This window comes from Ascaphus truei, chromosome 2 (genome assembly GCF_040206685.1).
Source record: "Ascaphus truei isolate aAscTru1 chromosome 2, aAscTru1.hap1, whole genome shotgun sequence".
In the NCBI taxonomy this organism is placed as follows: domain Eukaryota; kingdom Metazoa; phylum Chordata; class Amphibia; order Anura; family Ascaphidae; genus Ascaphus; species Ascaphus truei.
The window spans coordinates 251,327,589-251,354,651 of record NC_134484.1 but is presented as its reverse complement, the minus strand read 5'-3'; the positions used below and the strand labels follow the sequence as shown (position 1 = coordinate 251,354,651).

The following is a 27,063-nucleotide window of genomic DNA, read 5'->3' as shown; positions in this document are numbered from 1 at the left end:
TCTTATGCTTTTACTGCAAGTTTATTAAAAGGAAAATGTACGTACACACAGCCCCCTCTATATACACACATGCGCACGCGTACACACACACACACACACACACACACTGCAGCCCCCTGCTATACACACAAACACACTCTGCAACCCACAAAACACCATCCACTACACCCACAAAACACACTGCAGCTCTCCTCCACCCTCTACACACAGCAGACCCCTCTACACCCACAAACACACACTACAGCCCCCTGTAAACTCACAAAACTGCAGACACATACACACACCAAAACACACTCTGCATCCCTCCTCCACCCTCTACACCCACTGACATACACACACACTGCAGCCCCCCTCTTCATCCACAAAACACACTGCAGACACACACACCAACAAAACAGACCCCCGTCCCCTCTACATCCACAAAACACACACCAGCAGCTCCCTCTACACCCACTGCAGCCTCCCTGTAAACCCACACACAGCAGACACACACTGCAGAGTAAATGCCCTGTTCTTCAGGGATTATTACTTAATTATAGGCTAAATGCAGCCTTATTTTTTTTTTAATTTTCATTAAAAACATACACTCTGCAGCCCTCCTCAAACCTCTACACTCACAAAACACACCACAAACAGCAGTCCCCCGCTACACCCACAAACACACACTGCAGCCCCCTGTAAACCCACAAAACTGCAGATGCATACATACCAAAACACACTCTGCAGCCCTCCTCCAGCCTCTACACCCACTGACACACACATACACACTGCAGCCCCCTCTACACCAACAAAACAGACTGCTGCCCCCTCTACACCCACAACACACAGCAGCCCCCCCCCCCACCTCTACACTTACCGCAGCCCCCCTGTAAACCCACACACTGCAGACACACACAAAACACTCTGCACCCCTCTTCCACCCACAAAACACACTGCAACCCCCCTCTGCACCCATAAAACACAATGCAGAGACACACACAAACAAACAAAACAGGCTCTGCCACCTCTACAGCCACAAAAACACACACCAGCAGCCCCCTGTAAACCCACACACACATCAATAAAACACTCTGCACCCCTTCTCCACCCACAAAACACACACACAAGACAGACACACTGCAGCCCCCCTCTACACACACACAGCAGACACACACCAACAAAACAGACTCTGCTGCCCCCTCCATACCCACAAAACACACACCAACAGAAGACAGACACACACCAATAAAACACTCGGCTGGCCCCTTTACATCGACAAAACACACAACAGACACCGTTCTCCTCACTCTCCTGTGCGGAGCTCTCTGCAGGCAGGGTGAGGGAGGAGTCAGTGCCATGCTGCTGCCTCCTGTCCAATAACCTACCATGACTGAGTGCTGATCTCACTATTTGTAAATGAGAACTGAAAGCTGATTGGCTGAAAAACTTGGTAGGGTGCCAAAAATTCTGGGCCATTACTGATTGGTTAAAATTCCGGGCATTATCCAATCAGAGAGCAGGGATTTTAATAATGGCCGGAATTTAACAGATTTAGTCTATGATTTATGATATTTTTTAGCCATTTTTAAGACTAGAGCATGTACTACTCCCGTTCCTGTAATACTGCATTACACAAATGGAAACACAAATATGTTTTTCTTCCATCAATAAGCAGTATGAGGAATGATTAAGGGAAATTAGGGGAGGAATGGAGTAGCACACTTATAATAGGATGCACCAGTTTCTGCACTTATTGGTGTCATTTGTAGCCACAGTATTTTCTTTAGTAGTTTGGTACTCTGGTGGGAGATGCCTTGTCTTGCACACCCTTTTTTCATGTCATGCAGATGGTAACTTCCATTGCTTTCATTTGATATTTTCTCGTGTCCTTAATCAAGACCAATATCAATACGGAGATGAATAGAATAGAATGTCACATGAGGAACACACAACTTAAAACAATGGTGTTTGTTTAATCACAGTCTGTGTAGCATGGTCATATTCTTTTGGCAATAACGTTCAAGTTATAGATGTAGCAAGCCTTACTGTCTTCTGGGGCGATGCCATGGTCAGTCACGTGGCTGTCGCAGCACCAAAGGATTAACACTGCGCACGGCCCATTCGAAAGTATAGACGTCCGCAGCTCGATTGTGGCAGACACTGTCTCTGACGACGCAGACTTTGTTTGTTCGTTCGCAGCGCCGGGGACAGCAAGTCTTGCTACATCTGTGCTAATCCACATCGAATCTCTTTTGCCAGTCAAGTGAATAAAGGCAACTTAAATACCGTTTGATATACTTAACAATGACTTTTTTTAACTCTTTGAAATGAACATATTATTTCCTTGAAAAATGTCAGGGCCTTGCCAATTTAACCGTTTGAACTGGAGTTGAAATCCTGTTTACACAGTTAGTCATGCCAAAAAAAGTATTTCCTTATCTCGAGTCCTGGTACACAAGGTGCTCCGCTCAAGTCTCCAACATTCATAATGCAAAAAAAAAAGAAAATATCACTCGACACACACCATATACAATGATGTGATAAAGATTTCTAGATATCTCATGACAAAAAAATAAAAAAAACGCGAACGCGAGCCTCGTGGTATCCTAACCCCTGTATCATGTAATGCCACAATGTGAATTAGATTTTTTTTTTTTATATCTCTGTGCAAACCCAACCACACCGGATGTTTTGGTGCCAAACATAATTTCTCAAGTATGATTTTGACATCTATGCAGGACCGATTGTTGGCAGAGTGTTGGTAACTCAATCAGCGGAACATTAGCAGTAGTGCAAAAGTCGAAAGCGCAACAAATATTAAAGAATAAAAACTACAGTATATGACATTAAAAAGGCAGTTCCATAAACAACAACAATCATGTCAGTGTAATCAGTACAAGTATCCCTGCGAAGCCCTCTGCTCAGAAGATTGGCATTTGTGACGTTGAAGCTACGGGAGAAGACGGGACGCAGCACAACAGACATCTGTAATGTTTGCTTACGTAATATCTCTTTGGAACTACGAGGGAGGATGTGGTATCACAGTCCTTCAGAAAGAGACCCCATTGTTCAGAATCCTTGCCAAAAAGGGCAGCGTGGTGAATGGGGGAGATTGCTGCTTTATATCATTATTAACACAAAGCTAATGTTTTCTAATACTTTAGTTCCCCAACCATGGCTGGTGGCCTGTTTTCCGTGAGTAAGAAGTATTTTGAGTATCTCGGCTCCTACGATACTGGAATGGAAGTGTGGGGCGGAGAAAACCTTGAATTCTCATTTAGGGTGAGTAACCCATTTTATAATTGTGCCGATAAACTATTGGCACGTACTTAGTCTGAACTTTCTTAAATAAGAAACCACGCCTTTGATTGACTTTTGCAACAGTTATTTAATACTTATTTAATTGACAAGTCTCGCCTGATGGTTCAAAATGATTAGGTACAGGCTCAGCGAGTCCTAATTTTGCAACCCGTCCTCCATATAAAAATGTAGCATAGTCCTATGGGCAACACTATGTATTTTCTTACCAGAATCCGTTATTGTTTGGTTAGATTGCAATAACAAAGCATAAACCTATTTAATGATACGTATTTTATATGGTTTATGAAATTGTGGTACGGTACCTTGAAAGTGTATTTAATAAAATAATTTTTCCAACTAGCAGAGCGTAACTGGCTTGCAGTTACTTTCCATCAAAGACTAATGTCCCAAACAGAGCATGTTTGTTTGATATGGCATACGTAAGCCATATGCTCATAGGGGGTTATGTATTAAACGGCAACAGTACTGATTGGGGCACTATCGCATGGAAACTCCCAGTGACTGCAAACTGAGTATTAAGCAATTGGACCCAGATTGGCACAAATCCAGTTTAAAGAATAACTACTGTAGGCACTTATTATCTCAGTAAATTCGGAAGCTGCTATTGATTTTAAATAGCATTTTTGGGCCAATCACAACACTTCAGATCTCATTGAATAAGGCCCTTAGCCGGGATTCAAAGACATTTCAACCAAATAAATACTAAGTGTAGTCCCAAAGTGCTATGTGCGTGATATCGAATATACCCCGGGCTGGTGGAAATATATATGTTGTATCTTGTCCTCTCTTCTTTCTGCTATACATGAACAAGATGTGTTGTATTCAGTATGTATTGTTGGTCTTTTCTTGTAGATCTGGCAGTGTGGCGGAAGTCTTGAAGTTCACCCATGTTCCCATGTTGGTCATGTTTTCCCCAAACAAGCACCATACTCGCGTAGTAAGGCTTTGGCCAACAGCGTCCGAGCAGCTGAAGTGTGGATGGATGAATATAAAGAACTGTACTACCATCGAAACCCACATGCCCGCTTGGTGAGCTTGGGAACTTTGGAATAAAATAATAGAACGGGTTCATCAACCTGGGTGGCTGGACATTTACAAGGGGGGTCAGTGATGGGAGGGACAGACATACTGAGAGATATATTTTATTTATTTATTTATTTATTAAAATGTTTTACCAGGAAGTAATACATTGAGAGTTACCTCTCGTTTTCAAGTATGTCCTGGGCACAGAGTTATAAAAAAAATACATGGTTACATTAAAAGAACAGGGTTATACAGTGACTTCACAGACATTTCATGCACAGATAGAGTTGGAAAATTGGGTACAAGGGATAAAGGGCTTATGAGTTTCAGATTGCAATATAGCAGCTTTAACATCACCGAACATCAGCGAATGGCAGCAAATGGCTCACACCCTTTGGCTGCCCTTCGCTGATGTTCGGCTGCGCCAAAGGCTGTCCGCCTTTGTGGCAACGCAGATGTACACTGGGGTGGTTGAGATTGAATCTGCTGCAGCTCTGAACAAAAAGATATTTGTGTCCTCTTGGCTCATTAACATTCAACTGGGTGGGGTTGACGTTCCACAAAGTACAAGCACATGTTAACCCTTAGCACTCTGGTCCTGTGCAGAGGGGAGCAGTTCTTGGGGAGCCCCATCAGGCTGTCCGCCTTTGGGGCAATGCAGATGTACACTAGGGTGGTTGAGATTGAATCTTCTGCAGCTGTGAACAAAACGATCTTTGTTATAGAAAGTGCCAAAGAAAGATGTGGGGGTCAAGCTTGTAAAGTGTAATTTTGGAACTGTGGATACTTATCAAGACAACATATCTTGTATGTGCTGTGTGGAAAAAAATAAGTGTGTACAAGCGCTAGTGCAACAATATTGAACAAACAGTGAAAACAAAACCTGGGATACAGTCCTAGAGAGTAGGTAGTCCTGGAGCTGCCGTAGAGGTTTAATCTGGGATCTTCCAACCAGATATGCAAGATGTGGGTGGTAAAACCTCTGATGGCGCTGAGGGTGAATGGCTGGAACAGAAGTCTTGTGCTGAGGTGTCTTTGGAATGGCTCAGAGAGGGAGACAAGAGAAATACAAGCACCGCTATGGTGTATTACCCTTAAACAATGTGAGACATATGTATGAAAATATGGAGCATTTAATGGTTAAAACAATTGTTATTACAATTATTACAATTGGTATAAAATGCGAACTGTAAAATAAACAGTAGATGATCTTCTGTTAATAAATGAATTGAGGGCTTCCCAGCACTTTTGGCCGAAAAAAGCCTTGCTGCTCCACCAGGTAAAACTGAAATCCTACTCACCGTCCTGGAGTAGGACATGTGCATTGGTACGGGGTCTTTAACCAGGGCTGGCCGTCTGCTGCGGGTTACTGGACGTGCTGGAAGCGTGCAGGGAGATTTCTGGAGTACTCGTGTTCTCAAACAGCAGAGTGGATAGCGCGCGTCTCCTCCGCTGACGTCACTGCCGAATTGGCTCAGCTACGGTGTCCCTGGATGGCCACAATAATAATAAATAATAAAGGTATTGTGGCCATCCAGGGACACCGTAGCTGAGCCAATTCGGCAGTGACGTCAGCGGAGGAGACGCGCGCTATCCACTCTGCTGTTTGAGAACACGAGTACTCCAGAAATCTCCCCGCACGCTTCCAGCACGTCCAGTAACCCGCAGCAGACGGCCAGCCCTGGTTAAAGACCCCGTACCAATGCACATGTCCTACTCCAGGACGGTGAGTAGGATTTCAGTTTTACCTGGTGGAGCAGCAAGGCTTTTTTCGGCCAAAAGTGCTGGGAAGCCCTCAATTCATTTATTAACAGAAGATCATCTACTGTTTATTTTACAGTTCGCATTTTATACCAATTGTAATAATTGTAATAACAATTGTTTTAACCATTAAATGCTCCATATTTTCATACATATGTCTCACATTGTTTAAGGGTAATACACCATAGCGGTGCTTGTATTTCTCTTGTCTCCCTCTCTGAGCCATTCCAAAGACACCTCAGCACAAGACTTCTGTTCCAGCCATTCACCCTCAGCGCCATCAGAGGTTTTACCACCCACATGTGCTGTGTGGACACAAAAATACTCAAACGATGCTGGCAGAGTAAATACACCTTTCACCCTACTGGTTATACAATACCGCTTCACTGTTTTCTCTTCTGGTATCTCCATGCATGAGGCACTTCCTTATCACATAAACATATGTTCCATTAACCATGGTATAGAGCAGCGGTGGGCAATTTTTTTTTGATGACGGGCCACTGTCCTACTGTCACCCCCTCCTCTGCCCCCCTTCTCTCCTTCCCTCACTTGCCCCCCCTTTCTCTTCCCCCACTCACTTCCCCACCCCTTCCTCTTCCCTCACTCGCCCCCTTCCATCATTTGCCCCCCCTTCCCTCATTTGCCCCACCTTCCCTCACTCGCCCCTTTCCTCTTCCCTCACTTCCCCCTTTCCTCTTCCCTCACTCCCCCCCTTTCCTCTTCCCTCACTCGCAACCTTTCCTCTTCCCTCACTCGCACCCCTTCCTCTTCCCTCACTCGCACCCCTTCCTCTTCCCTCACTCGCTCCCCTTCCTCTTGCTTCACTGACCCCCATTTCCTCTTCCCTCACTCACCACCCCTTCCTTTTCCCTCACTCGCCCCCATTTCCTCTTCCCTCACTCACCACCCTCACTCACCTCCCCACACCTTCCTCTTCCCTCACTTGCCCCCTTCCTCTCCCCTCACTCGCGCCCCTTCCTCTTCCCTTACTCACCCCCCATCTCTTCCCTCACTCACCTCCCCCCACCTTCCTCTTCCCTCACTCGCCTCCCCTTTCCTCTTCCCTCACTCGCCCCCCTTCCTCTTCCCTCACTCACACCCCCTCTTCTTCTTCTCTGCTCATTCACCCCCCATCTTCCTCTTCTCTCACCCCACATCCCCCCTTCCTCTTCTCTCACCCCCTTCCTCTTCCCTCATCCCCCTTCCTCTTCCTTCACCCCCCCTTCCTCTTCCCTCAACCCCCTTCCTCTTCCTTCACTTGCTCCCCTTCCTCTTGCCTCACTCACCCACTGACTTCTGGGCAGGCTCATACTTTCGGGTTCGGCCAAGTGCACCGGTGGGTGGCGGGTGGGATGGCATGATAAGATGCTGCAGCTGAGGAGTGGCTGATCCCCGAGTATCATCACGCGGCCCATTCCAAACGCAGTCATGGCTCGCGGGGTTATGGGTGGGTCACCCCTGGTATAGAAAGAGCCGAGTGAGTTCTTTATACAGTATTTCTTCTTCTTTGTTTTAGGAGCCATATGGGGATGTGACAGAGAGAAGACAACTTAGAGAGAAACTCCAGTGCAAAAATTTCAAATGGTTCTTGGAGAACATTTACCCAGAGATTCATGTCCCGGAGGATAAACAAGGTTACTTTGGAATGGTAGGTGCATAAACAAATGAGAGGTTGTTTATTTACATATCCTTTAATAATTTTGTGCTTTTAATACAAAATCATATTAAAACCCATTTAAGCCCAGTCCATCTCCAAATTGAAAATAAATCTACCAAGATGTGTACAGGCCTACTCCATAAAATCTTTCTCTGGAGGAAAAATAGAACCTAAATACATTGTTAAGTAATTTTTTGACTGCTGTAGCCACCTTCAATGCATTACATTGCACCCTATTGTACGGTTCTGCAATGTGATACTGCTCACCTGTCAATTTACTTCAGGTCCTGGTTTTAAAATGTTTATACTTGCTGATCCATTGGTAACTTTGGTATGATGGGTGTAGGATATGGATGAGAAAAGGACCTTTAAAATACTAAGTACTGTAGGTATTTAGAGAGCAGTGGGTAATTAGGGGAAGCCATATGGGTTAGATGCTTTTAGGATTATAGGGTCCTGTTCGTCTTCTCATAAGCGTTAGTGGTACATTACTCCTTCATACTCAGTATATGTCATTATTGCAGTGCTCATTTTCAGGTGTTTGTATTAAACTGTGATGCAAAAGGGGAGGCAACCAGGTTGGGCGAAATACTAATGAGATACTTAAAATGTAGCTACCTAGAAATTTACAGCAGATAAGACCTACTTTGCCCAATTAGTGGGCAAACTGTGAGCGCCAAGAGATGAGCCAGCACCCAAGGGTGGCTGGTAGCAACTGAATATACAGTATAGCAACAAATATGAGTTTCATGTCCCAGGCTTCCAAGTAAATGTCAGTAATATTCAATGTGCTTAATGAATTCATTTAGCTCTGAAGCCGGGTTAGGCATTCATTATCGGGCATCGTCCTCATTGACTGAAAAGTTTAATGAGGTCTTAGGAGAAGTGAGTGCACACAGTACTGTACATTAGTGTGGATAGAAAAACCTCTTATGGCGCTGAGGGTAGGTGGCTGGAACAAAAGTCTTGTGCTGAGGTTTCTGTTGTATAAACTCAGAGATGGAGACAATAGAAATACAAACAACTCAATAGTGTATTATCCTTTAGACAATATAAGACATGTGGATGGAAAATGAAGCAATTTATTAATTAAAACAATTGTGACTACAATTGAAATAAAACATGAACTGTAAAATAAACAGTGGATTATCTTCTGTTAATAAAAGAGATAGGGGCTTCTCAGCATTTAAGCAGAGAGAAGCCTTGCTGCTCCACCAGAGGTAAAACCGAAATCCTACTCACCGTCCTGGAGTAGGACATGTGCATTGGTACGGGGTCTTTAGCCAGGGGTAGCCGTCTGCTGTGGGGTGCCGGACGTCTGCTTAGAGCGTGCGGGGAGATCTCAGGAATACTCGTGCATTCAACAACACCGCGTGGATTTCGCGCGTCTCCTCCGCTGACGTCACCGCCGGATTGACTCAGCTACGGTGTCCCTGGATGACCAGAATACCTTCCTACGCGTTTCGAAACACTCGATCACGTGTTTCTTCGTCAGGGAATGAATGCTACACCGGTTGGGCTTCCTTATATACCCCCAATGTTCTAATTGATCAATGGGAACTCCCAGAAAGGCGGGTCCAAAAGATAATGAGTCCATAAACATTTGCCTTGATCATATCATTGGTACAAGGAGATATAGAGACACAAGATAGTTGATTAAATAGATAAATCAGTGAATGAATAGTTGCTGCAAGGATAAATGCCCTGCAAAAACTTATATATATATACAACATGCATAACAATAGAATGACAGATACAAATAACTCACATGAATAACGATTGGTTTTTGTGCTGTTGTTTCTTGAGACCATATTGTTTGTTAAAACCCAATTGATGCCCAATATAATTAATTGGATTGATTATTGGTAAAAGGGTTGATTGGTATATAGATGTTAACCAAAAAGTCAGAGTAAATACAGCACCTTAACCAAGGCTATACATGTGTGTGATACAATACGATCTATGAATATTAGGATGCAGATATTTTAACAATTACTAATACAGTGATACCAACACTTTATCTGCATAATGGAGTCTACAACAAAGTGGATCAAATAAACAAATTTCTATCCTAAATAATGATTCTTTAAACACTATAAAGACTATTATATAATAATACAGACAGTTAGATAATTTAATCTGATAATTTCACAATTCAATCTGTTAGTTGTATATTTCATAATAGCCAGAAAAATGACACATTTGATGTAATAAACATCAAATCATGTCATTTGTAGAACAATACATATGTATAGGACCACTAAATAAAGTCCTATTTGGAAATGGTCAAAATGGAGAGGCACATCTCACATGGACAGGGAGGAATTCTTAGAGTCAAATTGAACAAGAAACTTAATGTGATTATTATTTTAAAAGTGTGTTAAAACATTGATTATAATTAATAGTGCAACTATTTGATTCTCATTAGTCTGATAAATAAGTAAATATAAAATCAAATTATAATAATCTAAGTGTAAAATAATATAACTGTAAAAACATTAAATGTGTAATAAATTGTTGATTTGGTGTAGTAACTTAGTTTGTGTATTTATAATTTTATAAGTGTAACAACATTGAATTATTAATATATAATAAATTAAATTAATTTGGTGTACTAACTAAGTTTGTGCATTATTAGTGATATACTTAGTGATATGTGATACTGGCTAGGCGCATCCACATTGATAAGAGTGTTGGCGGACAAGCTCTAACAAACTTAATATAAATGTGGAAAATAGTAATGCAGATGTATAGATTATGAAATGCTATTATTTGAGAAATGCTGTCAAGTCGAATTCCACATTCAGCCCAAGAGGGCTGAGAGTTTTCAGTTCAAATATCCAATAGGATTCTCTCCTGGAAATGATGTTAATTTTATCCCCCCCTCTTTGGCTGAATGTGGGACATTCAATAGCATGACATTTTAGTCCCATTGGACTTTGTGCATGTTTAAGTTTGAAGTGGAGTGACACATTGTGGGCCTCAAAGCCTCTCCTGATATTGTATATGTGTTCTCCTAATCTTCTCTGCAGTGTTCTGCCCGTGCGGCCCACATATTGTAAGCCACACGGGCATTCCAGCAAATAGATGACAAATTGGCTATGGCAATTGATGAGTGTTCTGATTGCATATTCTTTTGTTGTAATGTTTGAAACAAATTTTTGTATTTTGACACTATATTGGCATGCTATGCATTTGGCACAAGGGAAATAGCCTTTGATGCTGTCTCTTGTGTGTGGGACATCTCTGCTGAAAGGACAACTTGGGGATATTTTTGTTTTTAAATTATTCGCTTTTCTAAAATAAATCTCCGGCTTATCTTTCAAAAAATCTTTTAGGATGTCATCTTGCCGTAACAAACCCCAATATTTATCAAATGTTTTGACTAGTTGGGGTGCAAGTGAACTATATTTTGTAATAAAGGCCACTGTATTACCTGTTGTAGTTGTCTTATCTTTTGGTTTATATTGTAACAGGTCTGACCTTGTCATAGCTGTGACGGTCTTAATGGCATTGTCCAACTGATGTTTATTGTACTCACGGTCAATGAATTTTTGTTTTAATTCTTGTGCTTGGGAGTCAAAGACAGCGGGGTCAGTACAATTGCGTTTAATTCTGACCAGTTGTCCTTTGGGGATGTTTCTAATCCAATTTGGATTATGCTGACTACTTGCCAGTAAATAGGTATTCGCCTGTACTGGTTTGTAGTAAGTTTTTGTTTTTAGGATGTTATCTTCTGTGTATAGCTGTAAATCTAGAAACTCAATACAGTTGGTACTTTCTTTAAATGTAAAGACCAAGTTCCTATCGTTGTTATTGAGATACAATTTGAATGATTCCAGTTCACAGACAGGACCCCCCCACACAAAAATAACGTCGTCTATGTAGCGCCGCCATAGGATGAGGTTCGCCCCCAGCTCTTCATTAGACCAGATGGTATCGTCTTCCCACTTACCCATATATAGGTTCGCGTAACTGGGGGCGAACTTCGTACCCATGGCGGTGCCACATGTCTGAAGATAAAATTGATCTTTAAATGAAAAATAGTTATGTCTAAGTATATAATTTATGGACTCCATCAAGAATTTGACCAGTGGAATGGACATAGATTTGTCACTTTCTAATGTTGATTGTACTGCTTCACATCCCTTGGAGTGTCAAATCACGGTGTAAAGCGATGTTACATCGGCTGTGACTATAATGTAATTTGATTGCCAGGGAAGATCCCCCAAGATTTGCAAAATATGTGTGGTGTCCCTTAGATGTGAACGCAGATTAATTACATGTTTTTGCAAATGGTGGTCAATATACTCTGACAATGCAGAAGTAATTGATCCAATACCCGAAATTATCGGGCGACCAGGTGGTCTGTTGATGTCCTTGTGGATTTTTGGTATCATATAAAAGATAGGGATTCTTGGATGTGAATTAAACAAGAATTCATATTCCCTATCATTTATAACACCGTCGTTTATAGCTCCCTCCAATAAAGATTTTAATATATCCTGGTATTTAGATGTTGGATTATGATTTAAAGGGAGGTAAGTGTCTGTGTCATCAAGTATGCGCCCAGACTCCTCTATGTAGTAGGACGCATCCATGACGACAATACCTCCCCCCTTGTCCGCCGATTTAATAACTATTTGTTGGTTGTTCTCCAATTGAGTTATCGCCTGCCTTTCATCAAAACTCAGATTCTCTTTCTTCCTTCCCTCTGATGAAATGTGCCTCTCTATATCCGCTGTGACCATCTCCGCGAATGATTCAACTAGATTACCCCTTGCGAATTTCGGGTAAAATGTTGATGCTGATTTGAACTGGGTGAAATTTGAACTGTACATTAGTGACTTACTATTTTCTCTATGTAGGATGAAAGTAACGTGTTTCTCAAGTACAAGACCATCAAACGCACAAGGGCTCAAAACCTGTATTGTTGTTTCACTGAGTTACAACGACAGTAAATGACAAGATACAAACAAGTGACTTACATTACACACAATTTTTAGATCCCTGTTCAATATGCTATAAAGTTGCCATCACATTGTTATCGAACCAAACAGATGATCGCTGTACAGGAACTTGACAGGTACACCAGAGACTAAGTAGGTTTACAATGAAAAAAAATGACAGACATTAGAGTTTATATAATATTATACAGTATGTGTGCCAAGTAACTTTTCTTATCTACTCTCTAAATAGTTCCTGTTCATCCATGTTGTCACAAAACATTACGATGACAATGCGATACAATGCATGAAACATATCTAGAATATGTTTGATCTGACATTAAAAAAGTCACTTTTGATTCTACAGCTGAAGAACAAAGGGATGGACAACTATTGCTTTGACTACAATCCTCCAAATGAACATGATGTTACGGGAGAGAAGATTATTTTATACCAATGTCATGGCATGGGACAAAATCAGGTAAGAAATGTTGTTGCCTCTCAAACTTTCCAGTCATTTTCAGAACATTGAATTGCTATACATGTCAATGTAGGGGCAATCCCATATCTTAAGATATTTCATTTAATATTTCTAGTACACTTATTAGCTTTATAAATGGAGGCCTGTTCTTCAACGAAGAATTAAGACTAAAGGAGCGACTTAGTAGTAAATGCACCAACTCTGAAACCAGCGACACAGAGTTTGAATAAGGGGGACCTGGTTCAAATCCTGGTGTTATCTCCTTGGGACCTTGGGTAACTGACTTTAATTTTTGGTGCCTGAGGCACAGGGAGATAGATTGTAAGCACTCTGGGACTCGTGCTTGCAAAAATTCTATCTACAGCACTGTGTATACTATATGCGCTATACAAGAGAAAATACGATACATCTTAAACTGTACATCATGTAGCTCCCCAACTCCTCCTACTGACACTCCCCAAGGTGCAAACTGGGGCGCATGCAAACACACACACACACTCACCCACACACTCACCCACAGAAGCCTCCTGACATGGTAATGGAGGGGTCGGTGTGCTTGGGCAAGGGGATTGCAGTATCTGGTTGGATCTCCTCCTCCCGTTGCCTGCCTGGTGCTGTTGCCTCTTCTCATACACTCCCCCAATAAAAATCATTGGCGGCTAAATTCAATTGAATTCTTAGTTTTCCGGTCTTTATCGGGTTTAACCGGGGAAAAAAAAACAATGATTGGTCGGTGGTGTTTTTTCGGTTTACAACCGGAAACCCTAATTTATGTTCTATTAAATATATATTTTCTACTTTAAGTGTTTACCTGCTCTACGCTTTTTTTAAACTTAAATTGTGAGAAAGAATCAATGATTAGCCATGTGAGACATGGTTGACGTCCTGGTAAACACAGCTGCTAAATATGAGGTGGTTCCCCATTTTTGTGAAAGGAACATGGTTTCCATGGATGGATCGGTAAGGCTGAGCTTTGCAGACATTATATCTTCATATGGTGCAGTAGAATTACGTTTATATACAAGAAGACTTGTAAATGTTCTGGTTCAGTTGATAATTTTTTTCTTAGTTGCGGTTAGGTAAATATTCTGGCACTAATATATATATATCCCCTCCCCTAAGTGTGTAATTGTATTTATTTTTCAGTTCTTTGAATACACATCGTATAATGAAATCCGGTACAACACACGGCAGCCTGAAGTCTGCGCTGCGGTAGATCTGAACTCAGACCATCTAACAATGTACCTATGTCGGGAAAATGAACAAGACGTCCCTGAAAACCAGAAGTTCATTTTCAGAGAGGTAACTTTTCAGATCACCCACGTTTAGCAATTATAAACTGAGAAGCAGCAGTGAGGTCCTACAGATGTAGCAAGACTAAGTGTCTTCTGTGCCGCTACCAGGAGTATTACCCATGCAGGGGGACCCATCCGGAAGTATAGACCCCCCTGCAGCTCGATCGTGGCAAACACTGTCCCTAGCTTCGCTGATTTTTCTTTCTTCGACCGTCTTGCTGCATCTGTTGTTAACTAGATTTGGTAAAGAACAAAAAGGAACAGTCTAACTGAAGTATGACATATGCAGGCCTCGACAAATTATAAAAAAATGCTACTTTCCAGCCAAAAAATCAACCCCCTCTCCTCTCACCCCCCTCCTTCTCCTTTTCCTCTCTCACCCCCTCCTTCTCCTTTTCCTCTATTGCCCCCCTCCTTCTCCTCTTCCTCTCTCACCTCCTCTTCCACCCCCTCCTCTTCCTCTGCCACCCCCTCCTTATCCTTTTCCTCTGCCACCCCCTCCTTCTCCTTTTCTCTCTCACCCCCTCCTTCTCCTTTTCCTCTATTGCCTCCCTCCTTCTCCTCTTCCTCTCTCACCTCCTCTTCCACCCCCTCCTCTTCCTCTGCCACCCCCTCCTTCTCTTCTCTCTTCCACCCCCTCCTTCTCTTCTCTCTTCCACCCCCTCCTTCTCCTCCCCCCTCCTTCTCTCCCCCCTCCTTCTCCTCTTCCACCCTCCTCCTCCTCCCCCCTCCTTCTTCCCCACCCCTCCTTCTTCCCCACCCCTCCTTCTTCCCCACCCTCCTTCTCCCCCACCCTCCTTCTCCTCTTCCACCCCCCTCCTTCTCCCCCCTGCTTCTCCTCTTCCATCCCCTCCTTCTCCCCCTGCTTCTCCTCTTCCACCCCCCCCTTTTCCTCTTCCCCCCCTCCCTCCCCTTCCCTCTTCCCCCCCTCCCTCCCCTTCCCTCTTCCCCCCCTCCCTCCCCTTCCCTCTTCCCCCCTCCCTCCCCTTCAAACTTCCCCCCCTCCCTCCCCTTCCCTCTTCCCCCCCTCCCTCCCTTCCCTCTTCCCCCCTCCCTCCCCTTCCCTCTTCCCCCCCTCCCTCCCCTTCCCTCTTCCCCCCCTCCCTCCCCTTCCCTCTAAGCCCCCTACATCTGACCCCTTCCCTCTTCCCCTTCCTCTTCCCCCCCTCCCTCCCCTTCCCTCTTCCCCCCCCTTCCCTCTTCCCCCCTTCCCTCTTCCCCCCCCTTCCCTCTTCCCCCCCTCCCTTCTTCACCCCCCTCCCTCCCTTCTCCCCCTCCCCTCTTCCCCCCCCCTCCCCTCTTCCCCCCTCCCTCCCCTCTTCCCCCCTCCCTCCCCTTCCCTCTTCCCCCCCTCCCTCCCCTTCCCTCTTCCCCCCTTCCTCCCCTTCCCTCTTCCCCCCCTTCCCTCTTCCCCCCCTCCCTCCCTCTTCCTCCCCCTCCCTCCCCTCCCTCCCTTCCCTCCCCTCCCTCCCTTTCCCTCTTCCCCCCCTCCCTCCCCTTCCCTCTCTTCCCCCCTCCCTCCCCTTCCCTCTTCCCTCCCTCTCCCCCCCATCCCTCCCCCTCCCTTCCTTTCCCTCCCCCCTCCCCTTCCCTTCCCTCCTCCCCTTCCCTCCCTCCCTTTCCCTCTTCCCCCCCCTCCCTCCCCTCCCTCCCCTTCCCTCTTCCCCCCCTCCCTCCCCTTCCCTCTTCCCCCCCTCCCTCCCCTTCCCTCTTCCCCCTTCCCTCTTCCCCCTTCCCCTCCCTCCCCATCCCTCTTCCCCCCCTCCGTCTTCCCCCTCCCTCTTCCCCCCTCCCTCCCCTTCCCCCCTCCCTCCCCTTCCCTCTTCCCCCCTCCCTCCCCTTCCCTCTTCCCCCCTCCCTCCCCTTCCCTCTTCCCCCCCTCCCTCCCCTTCCCTCTCCTCCCTCCCCTTCCCTCTTCCCCCCCTCCCTCCCCTCTTCCCCCCCTCCCTCCCCTTCCCTCTTCCCCCCTTCCCTCTTCCCTCCTTCCCCCTTCCCTCTTCCCCCCCTCCCTCCCCTCTTCCCCCCCTCCCTCCCCTCTTCCCCCCCTCCCTCCCCTTCCCTCTTCCCCCCCTCCCTCCCCTTCCCTCTTCCCCCTCCCCTTCCCTCTTCCCCCCCCTCTTTCCCCCTCCCTCCCCTCCCCTCTTTCCCCCTCCCACCCCTTCCCCCCTCCCTCCCCTTCCCTCTTCCCCCACTCCCTCCCTCCCCTCTTCCCCCCTCCCTCTTCCCCCCCTCCCCTTCCCTCTTCCCCCCCCTCCCCTTCCCTCTTCCCCCCCTCCCCTTCCCTCTTCCCCCCCTCCCCTCTTCCCCCCCCTCCCCTTCCCTCTTCCCCCCCCTCCCCTCTTCCCCCCCTCCCTCCCCTTCCCTCTCCCCCTCCCTCTTCCCCCCCTCCCTCTTCCCACCCTCCCTCCCCTCCCTCTTCCCCCCCTCCCTCCCCTCCCTCTTCCCCCCCTCCCTCCCCTCCCTCTTCCCCCCCTCCCTCCCCTCCCTCTTCCCCCCTCCCTCCCCCCCTCCCCCGTCCCTCCCCTTCCCTCTTCCCCCCCTCCCTCCCCTTCCCTCCCCTCTTCCCCCCCCTCCCTCCCCTTCCCTCTCCCCCCCCTCCCTTCCTTCTTCCCCCCCTCCCTCCCCTTCCTTCTTCCCCCCCTCCCCTCCCTCCCTCCCCTTCCTTCTTCCCCCCCTCCCTCCCCTTCCCTCCCCCTCTCCCTCCCTCCCCTTCCCTCCCCTTCCCTCTTCCCCCCCTCCCTCCCCTCTTCCCCCCCTCCCTCCCCTCTTCCCCCCCCTCCCTCCCCTCTTCCCCCCCTCCCTCCCCTCTTCCCCCCCTCCCTCCCCTTCCCTCTTCCCCCCCCTCCCTCCCCTTCCCTCTTCCCCCCCTCCCTCCCTCCCCTTCCCTCTTCCCCCCCCTCCCTCCCCTTCCCCCCCCCTCCCTTCCCTCTTCCCTCCTCCCTCCCCTTCCCTCTTCCCCCCTCCCTCCTCCCTCCCCCTTCCCCCCTCCCTCCCATTCCCTCTCCCCCCTCCCTCCCCTTCCCTCTCCCCCCTCCCTCCCCTTCCCTCTCCCCCCTCCCTCCCTTTCCCTCTCCCCCTTCCCTCTCCCCCCTCCCTCTCCCCCCTCCCTCCCCTTCCCTCTCCCCCCTCCCTCCCCTTCTCTCTCCCTCCTCCCTCCCCTTCCCCCTCCCCTTCCCTCTACCCCCCTCCCCCCTCCCTCCCCTTCCCTCTCCCCCCTCCCCTTCCCTCTCCCCCCTCCCCTTCCCTCTCCCCCTTCCCTCCCTCCCTCTCCCCCTTCCCTCCCTCCCCTTCCCTCTTCCCTCCCCCTCTCTCTTTCCCCTCCCTCCCCTATGATATGATATAATTTATATATGATAAAAAATAATAATAATAAATTATTATTTTATTTTTATTATATTGTATAATTTATAAATTTTAATTTTATTTATTTTATAATTTAAAAATTATAAATGACCCATGACCTATCCTATACTGGTACCATTCTCTACCTCTACAGGCTTGGTGTGACAAAACAGACTCTATAAATATACTTAACCTTAAGAGTGCATTGCAATGGACTGCATTGTGTACTACAGTACTGTATGTATATGTTAAGTTTGTTTTTAGAGTCTACGCCACAGGGATTGTGTGATGTCACAGACTCTAATAACAAATTTACATAGTACAGGCAGTCCTCGTTTTACAACGCTTCGTTTTACAACGAATGGCTTATCCAACGCTATGCAATGCATACCTATGTTCATTTTTACAACGCCAAAACGGCTTATCCAACGCTCTAACGACACTTTGCAACGTTGTTTATATGTATATAATATATACATATATTATATAATATTATATTTTATTATACTATATAATATATTCGATTATAATATTATTATATTTTATGTTGTATATACTGTATTACATATATAATATATTATATAATTTATGTGTGTGCTGCATATCTTACTGCCTGCGTAAAATATTTGGTTTATTTTAGTGTTAAAAATGCCTTCAGGAACGGAACCTTTAATTTAAACAGTGTTCCTAGGGGAAAACGTGTTTCGCTTTAAGACGTTTCGCTATCCAACCCCATTTTGAGTAACACATTGTGTCGGATAACCGAGGACTGCCTGTACATAGTAAACCGTACATTGTACTATGTATATTATGTAAACATATTACTATGTGGCAATGTGCTGTAGAGGATAAATATATTTATAGGGTCTGTCTTGTCACACCACTCCTGTGGTGTAGAGGTAAAGCATTGATACCAGTATATGGAAGGTCCTGAGTTCGATCCCTGCATGTGTATTATTTAAAATGTATTAATGTATTAATGTTCAATTCCCACATGGTGTATGTGTCCGTTATCAATTAAGCATTGATTTGAATGTTTTAAAAAAAAAAGTGTAGGGGATGTGTGTGTTGCGACCCTCCTCTGTGATGCAGCGCAAGAGAGCTGACAGCTACAAAGAGGAGAGATGTCAGTATCACGCGGTGAAATTTTAACGTGGTCTCATTCTGTGGCCCCCAAGGACCGCGTTATAACAGGGTTCAGCTGTATATATTTTCCAATATAAAAAAATAAAAGTAAACAAAGAAATATAGAAAATATGTGATGCAGGGCCTCTGACCTGAAACATTGTGCCATGCTCGGTGCTTTCACATTGGGGTAACTGTTTATGCCTTCACCACTAAGATTCCATTTGTGAGTTTATTGGCAAATGTATAATCTGAAGTAAATAAAAATACCGCTTGCGGGCGACCAGGTCTTTGGTTCAGAGGCTGTCACATGTGGCGCCAGCCTCTGAAAAATCAAATTTGACCAGCTTCAAAAATTTGCGTCTCTCCGTCGCATCGTGCTTACTATAAGCACACGCAACAACAGCAATACATATGTTTTGCCGCGACTTCGCATCGCCGTCGCCGGCACTATAAGCGGTCCACCAACCTGCTTTTCCCCATTATCTCTTAGCAAAAACTGCTTCCACTGCAGCCAGGGATTCTTGGCAAATGACATGCAAATGAGCACAGTGTGTCACTTTTTTGAAGTATAAGGCTGAGGCCCCGCTGCACGCGTCCGCCCGGCTGCCTTGCTTGCCGGCGGCACAACTCACTGCACCGCGATTTGCGGTCAGCAGTGAACTGTGATGCGTGCTGCCAAACGGGTCGGTGGGCAGGGGCAATGACGAGTGGGGGCGCGGCCGTCCCGTCCACACCCCCCCCCCCTCCCGGGCTGTGTGAAACACACACACACTTTCCTCCCCCCCCCCTCCCTCCAAAAGGTAGGGGGGAGGGAAGGGAGAGCCATGCACGGCTGCCTCACAGACTTCCTTCCCAAGCCGCCTCCCTCCCGTAGCTCCTTCCTCCTCCCCTCCTTCCCTCATTGGCTGACTCGTGCACCACGTGACGCGTCAGCGCTTCTGATCACCAGAAGCTTGCAGCATTGGCCGGCTGACGCGTCACAGCACACAGTCAGCCATGTTGGAAGGAGCCAGCGGGGACCTCCAGATTGGAGGAAAGGGGCTGGTGGCCCGCTGCCGCCGACCGCATCGGGTCCTTGGCCTTATGCTTTCTTCAGTCATGCTTTGTTTGCCCATGTAAGTGTTTTAGGGCTGAATAAGTAAAATATTTATGCATCCGAATATCCCTCTTTTCAAATACCTATTAATTTTCATTGTAAACAAACAAAGAACACACTACTTTTCTGCGGGACAGGTAGCCTGATAGTTTAGTAAGCTATTCTAAAAGTTTGTGACCTGCTGTTCATATGTTGTTTCACAGGATCGTACCTTGCTCCATCAACAAACCCAAAAGTGTGTACAAGCCGAAAGAAACATTGAGACCGGACATATTGTACCTCTCTTGCGACCGTGCACAGGGTCCGACCACCAGCAATGGTTATTCCAAGAGAGACACTGAGTTCAACTTTGGCGTAAAAATAAGAGAATTTTAGAGCCAGCAGATACCTTTTTGTGGTCTACAACAATCCAAAGTTTATGGGGGTTTCAAGCCAAAACACTCTTCCGTATAAAGAAGAGCAGTAATGTTGAACTGGACAGGAGTTGAGAGGATCTGTTTTTCTGTTAGCTTCCGAGAAACTAATGCAGCGAAGAGTTATCACTGGCACAAACTCTTTTTCATTTTATGGAATCTCCGTTTTGAAGCAGATGATAAATCGTTGCAATGTTTTAATTCGTCATAAAAATGTACACTTATTATTTTTGTTTTTATACTCCCACTGGTGCCTTTTATATGAATGGGGGGAAGAATATAAACAAGTGTAATGCAAATTATAAACCAAAGCTTGGTGTCTGGAAAAGTACAGGCCTCTTGTTTAGTATGGAAACAAGGCCACAGCTAACAATACATACAAGTAGCAGCCCCGCCCCCTAGTATAAAAAACCTATACCTTTTTGACCGATTATGTCAATGGAATCAGCGGCACCATGACAACCGCTGGTTGTTTACATATGGGTGGAAGTCGGTGGCCATTTTAATTTTGTTGGGAGGCAAATATTCAGCCAATGATATCTGCACAATACACTACAGGCTGTAAAAAGGGCGGCATTGCTAAATACATTAGCAAAAGGCCTTCACGATCATAAAAAGGAAAATTCGAGTCGAGTAGAGGGGGTTTGGTACTTTAAGTTCTATTTAAGTACATAGAAGCTAATTATTTGTGTTTTACTGTACTTCACACCATATTATATAGGGGTCAGAAAGAGGTGATTAGTTATAGTAATGCAATAGTATAGTGTTAACAGCTGCCATATAACACAAAGCCTTCTTACAAAGTGCTTCAGGCTCCACCTTTACTACAAGGGTTAACCTGGATTAACATATTGTTTACATGAAACGGATCATGAGCTGTTTATAACTGGTATACATATTACAACTGGGTTAAAATGGGCAGGTAATCTTGCCATATAAACAGGCTGCTCACTGTTTTATGGTTCTCAGTTTTAAGAATTTTCAGTTCGTAGATTATAAAACATATCATATTTTTTTCCTGACAATTTGCATCCTCCGTTTATAATAGAGTCCAGGAATGGTAATTTTTTCACTTCAAGGTCCCTCACCAAGAACTTACCGGAGAACCTTTTGACTTGTATAACTGATGGCGGTATTTATTATGAGCTCAAAGAGTCCTGCACATTTCTGATATTGGTCACAGTGTTGATTTTGCATAGATAAGCGGGTACAATTTTACTCACAATCTTATGCTTAAACTTCTTTATCTTCCTGTACTTCAACTTTTTGTTTTGGGATCTCAGACTGAAGCAGCAGAAAAGAGCTGCCAGTCTAATAACTACCACACAGAAGGCTGCTTATAAACCATAATGGACTAGATTCATTAAAGGTAGCTGTGTTAAAAATTAGAATGTGATTAGTTATTAAGGTGGTAATTTCAAATAATCTACTCATTATTTACCCATAGATGGGCTACTGTAGATGCAGGGGATTTGCATACACGAAAACTGATTTAACTCTGCTGTAAATGGCACTAGTTATACAATGAAGTGAAATCCTGATTGAACTATGATACCTAGCGCTATCAATAGCATGTGAATATGAAATGTAGCATGAAGTACTTGTTTGCGTACATCGCATTTAAAGTAGCGCTGACATATCTCTCGCCTTGGTAAAAAGCCACTCTGGACATTTGGTTTTATCGAATAGGTTGATAAATAAAATTGCCGTTAAACACCGTAATCAAGGTTGGGGATTGCAACCAAAAGTTGCTGTTCACATAACAAATATCGCCACCAGTTATAAGTTTGGAGTGCACTTACCCCTACATAAATGTATTTTTGTTGACTAAATCAGGTCGTTTAAACTTGTTCTCACAAGTAATATCTGCTGAAAATAAACGACAATTTATTTTGTGTCTCTCCAAGGTGCAATCCCATCTACTCTGTCAAAATGTCAGAGGGGAAAAAAAATCCAAAGGAGAATACCTGGAGTTCCTAATACAGATGTTGCAGACGTGATTGCACCTCCAGATGGTGTAGTGACCCCACCTCTTTTTCACACGCGGCTAATACCTATATCATGACACCTGCTCCCGTCGGCGTGGGGGTGTGTGTTTCCCGATGCAACTCACCTGTGGGAGCAATAACGCCTGCTACATCTGTAGGTCTACTTGATCAGAAAGCAAAATGTACCGCTCCCTGCAGTGGACAGCGACCTAATCTAGAAAAAGATGGAGACTGTCCAACTACTCATACTGCGGGTTGTAACCTCAATTCTCTAATGCTTTTCTCAGTACATTTTTGCATTCTAATGTAGTGAAAACTCACCGATGTCAGACACTCATTTTATTTAGTTTGAAATAAAAAAAAAATTAGTAAGTTAAATGTGACAAACAAAACGTAAGCCTCGATTTAGATAAAGAAACCCCTCTTGTGCTGAGGATGGTTATTAGAATATTAACAAAATGCACCTTTTAAAATGTTGAAGTATCCGTTCTAAAACATCTACTGCAACAGAACTGTGTTGTTTTAACATAGGCAAATTTGTATTTGAAATATTTTATAGAAATAGCCGTGTTAGTCCAGTTGCGATAGTGCATAGTAAATGAGTACTTCAGTATTAGGTGATACGCTTTTTTTATTTTGACTAACAATTAAAAATGGTCTCACGTAATACTGAAGTACTCAAATACTTTACAATGTTTTTTATTGAGCTGCAGCTGGTATAGGCTGTATATCAAGTTATGCCTTATACCTCCTTTTATTAAAGGACATGTGCCTACAATTAAATTGGTTAAGTTGAAAATAGTTTCATATATATTTTTGGAATAATTATGCAAGTGGCCATAATGGTTACAAAGGTTTACAATGTAACTTTCTTATTTTGTACAGCAAGAGATAGGCTGGGAATACTGTATTTGATTTACTCTTACTGTTTCTATAGATATGTCATGCATTAGCTGAATCCAGCTATAGATTTATGATATATAGATATCTATATATCTCTCTCTCATCGTTGATTTTGTTTGTCTATTTATGTATGGGTCTATTCAACGGAAAATAAATCTGTTCATCTGAATGTCCTCAAAATGGCATTCTGTGTGACGAGCAGAAAAAAACAACTATGAAAAGCAATAGCAATATGTAGAAGAATGTTTTTGTAATGCAATTGTTTCATGGTGCACTTGCATTAAACTGCTCAATGTGCTTTTTAAAGTCTGGCTTATCAAAAGCACCAACAAATGTTACCTTTTTTTACTTTGTGTGCATCCCAGAGATACTGATAGATAACCAAAACCACCACTACAATCGCCAAGCATGCTCATTCATTAATTTAAAATAAAGCCTTTCCTTGTGGTTCGTATTCCATACACTGCTACAGTTGAAATCAAGTTGAGGGCATTTACTGGCTATTGTTATAGGTTGTTTATTTATTTTATTTGATATTTGACTCGTGTGCATTTGCTTTGTGATGTCACTCCGTAATGGATGACAAAAATGACTGGTTAATAAACCCATAGAATCACCGTTTTGATTTTCACTAAATACCTTTTTAGCCTAACTTAGTGAGGCATTTCCTAGTATGTTCGCTGGACCACTAGTGATTCCCAAAGACTTTAGTGGTGGCGCCTTTCAAAAATCACTACTGGCTTTTCTCTCCTGGAGGCCTTGCCTTTTCCATCACTACCAAAAGGCTGTTCTTTAGATCTAAAAGCGCATAGATGAGTGTAATTCTGGCGGTCCTCTAAACTATAACATTTGAAGTGAACAACGATATGGAAACGTTTGAGAAGCCCATGTCTAGTAGGAGCAGCACTGGCTGTGAAGCAGGTAAACCCTTGTCCTTATCCCACTACAGGCTGTGTTCTTAGGCAAGTGTATTTATTTCCCTGTGCAACAAGCGACAAAAATTGTATTGTAAAGTCTTCAAAGTTGGGGATTAATCACATGCAATAATTGTATTCTGCTATATAGAGGTGAAGGAAGGAAGGCCATGCACAGCTCACCGGTAAAGGAACCAAACCGCAATCAATGAAAAACAAACTTTATTGATCAAAAACAGGTAGACACATGTCTATGGCAACTCTGTCAAAGTACCCCGTCAAGTACGATACGTATCAGAGTTGCCATAGACGTGTGCATCAATAAAGTTAGTTTTTAATTGATTGCAGTTTGATTCCTTTACCGGTGAGCTGTGCATCGCCTTCCTCCCTTCACCTCTGACTACTACATTTCGGCTGGAGCACGCCCTCTGTACAATCCGGGATCCTGGCTGTTTTCCCTTGTCTGAGCATCTGAGCAGCTAAATATTTTGCTGATGTTCCGGAGCCAGTGTGTTAGCAGGAATAGTGGGGGTTGCAGAGTTTACAGGCGGAATACTTTCCAATCTCTCACTTCATTTGTGGGGGGTTCCGATTAATCATTTCTCCCTTCCTCCGCTATATTCACCCGCCACCTGTGTTCATTTTTCACACCTTTTAAGTAATGGCGTTGGAGGGATTATAGTACAGCCTACAGGATTTGTTATTATGGACTTTATTACTAATCTTTATCCTATACTCTGGAGCGCCGGTCACGGGGGTTAACCCTTTCATGCACCTTATTCTGCTATATATGTATTACACAACTTATCAATGCTTTTGAATCTCAGACCTGGCTACATTTTGACCTCCTACATTCCGTTGAATAGACTCCGCTGAGCGGTTTTCTACTTTACTATGAGTAAAATAGTTTGTTTTTAATGCACTTTTGATTCAGGTGAATACGAGCGGTAGATGGGAAGAAATAAAAAAGTTTTTCATGAATTACCAGTTTCTGATGTTTTGTTGGGGTATGTATGGGGTGTGAGTATAATCCTACCCTCAGAGGACTGCAAACCTGCCAAGTTCTCAAAATACACTGCATAAAATTAATTTGCATGTTTAACCACTATTGCATGAAATTGGGTATGCAACTCAGCTAGTTAGGATATGTGCAGTATTAGGCCTGTCTGACTGGGTGTTAAGATATCAATTTACAGAAATGGGAGGATGAAGAGAACTTGGACTTTATTGGACCAGAATTTTGATTAACATGCATCTTGGTAGAGGGACATGACCGTATGCCTCTAGCTTGTTAGGGAGTCTTCCCCCCCCCAACCCATCAGTTACACATCCAGCATCGTGTAATCAACCCTTGTCCGACTCCGACCCAAATGATTTACAGGTTCAAACACACCTGTTAATTTCAAGGCTCCCACACCCATGGCAGAATAACCTTCTTGGTGCAAAGTCTTCAAACACCTAAAATCTCCACCTCCACTATTTAAAGCTGCAGTTCAGGCTCCCGTTTTTTTTTTTTAAACTTCAATAGTTTCATGTGGGCAATCTCTACTTACCTAAAAAAACTGCATAGCTGCCGGTAAATTTGTTCTCCGTCTATTGATCGGCAAAGTTTGGCGACACCTTTAAATATGGGGAATGTAAATCGTTGCTATAGGAACAAGCATGCTTGTTAAAATAGGTCTTTCAAAGTTGTTTTTTTTTAAAACAGAAAATGCTAAAAGTATTTTTTCTTACTACGCAACTGATTTATTAAAAAAAAAACACATGCAGGATATTGCCTGAACTGCAGTTTTAATTCCAGCTACACAGTGGGAAATCTAGAACTTCAAGCCTGTGTTTTTAGTTTATCTTGGTTTCGTTCTCTGCGTCTGTTAATCTAGCCCATGTTCTCCTATGTACACTAGATTTGACGATCTCCTTGTAGGTCAGTGCTCCACTTGGAGCAGTCCTCAAAAGCAACCAATCAGTCAGGTTTTCAGAGCCACAGATACCTAAGCAATTGGTCCTAATATAGTCAATTAACCTAGCTCTAATTAAGTATTAATTAAATTGTGAAAAAATGGCCTGTTTGTTGGTCCTCTTGAGGATTGAACTTTCAGATGTGGTTATAAGCAATCTGAAAGCAAGCAATATGGTGAAAAATTATGTCTACCTAAGCTTTGTGAGAATCAAGCAGAATCTGAAATAGGACACAAGTAAACAGACCACATCATTCCTCCAGACCGTTGCTCATGTTTTTAGTACTGTGGGACCAAGCTTGGTGTAGAAGGGATTCCTTAGCGTCCTTTGGCCATGTGATTCACTCATAGCAGTTTTCTGGTAATCACAAATCATTTACTAAATGTAATTCTGGAAATCAATTTTGCTTGCTGTTCGGATCCGTCTCTATTTAATTAAATCCAGACTCTTGCTAGTATAATACTAATAGAGATTATTCAGAACATTGTCATCTATAATTTCAGACTGCACCAGGCTCTGGCAAGTAAATGACCCTATTCGATCAGCATTTTAAATAACGATCATGGATTACATGCAGATTTTTTTTTCCCCCCACCAATCCAGGATTTAAAACTCCACATGCTGTGCAGTGTGTGTGAAAAATGCTGTAAAACTGCATCCGTGGTTATAAAACTTACCTTAGGCTACCCCTAATAAGTGTTGGGAGTAACCCACAAATATTAAATCCAGAAGTGCATTCTCGCCAACAGCAACATTAGAGCAATTATCCAATAAAAGTTAGACAGCAGGTGTAAAACATTTGTTTTTTTATATTTGGGAGCTATAAAAAGATGACAAAATAAATTGAGTCGTTTGCA

The 27,063-nt window shown here is 44.0% G+C and overlaps 1 protein-coding gene across 1 annotated transcript in view; it reads left to right on the top strand.

Annotated features, from left to right (window-relative positions):
* Nucleotides 1-25,228, top strand: part of GALNT12 (polypeptide N-acetylgalactosaminyltransferase 12) — a 67,771-nt gene extending 42,543 nt beyond the window's left edge. Inside the window, exons 5-10 of the mRNA XM_075586031.1 lie at nucleotides 3,144-3,261; nucleotides 4,153-4,329; nucleotides 7,601-7,732; nucleotides 13,055-13,168; nucleotides 14,315-14,470; nucleotides 20,233-25,228. Coding sequence (XP_075442146.1) covers nucleotides 3,144-3,261; nucleotides 4,153-4,329; nucleotides 7,601-7,732; nucleotides 13,055-13,168; nucleotides 14,315-14,470; nucleotides 20,233-20,370 — 835 coding nt within the window. The 3' untranslated portion in view covers nucleotides 20,371-25,228. The remainder of the gene's footprint in view (nucleotides 1-3,143; nucleotides 3,262-4,152; nucleotides 4,330-7,600; nucleotides 7,733-13,054; nucleotides 13,169-14,314; nucleotides 14,471-20,232) is intronic.
* The last annotated feature ends 1,835 nt before the right edge of the window (nucleotides 25,229-27,063 follow it).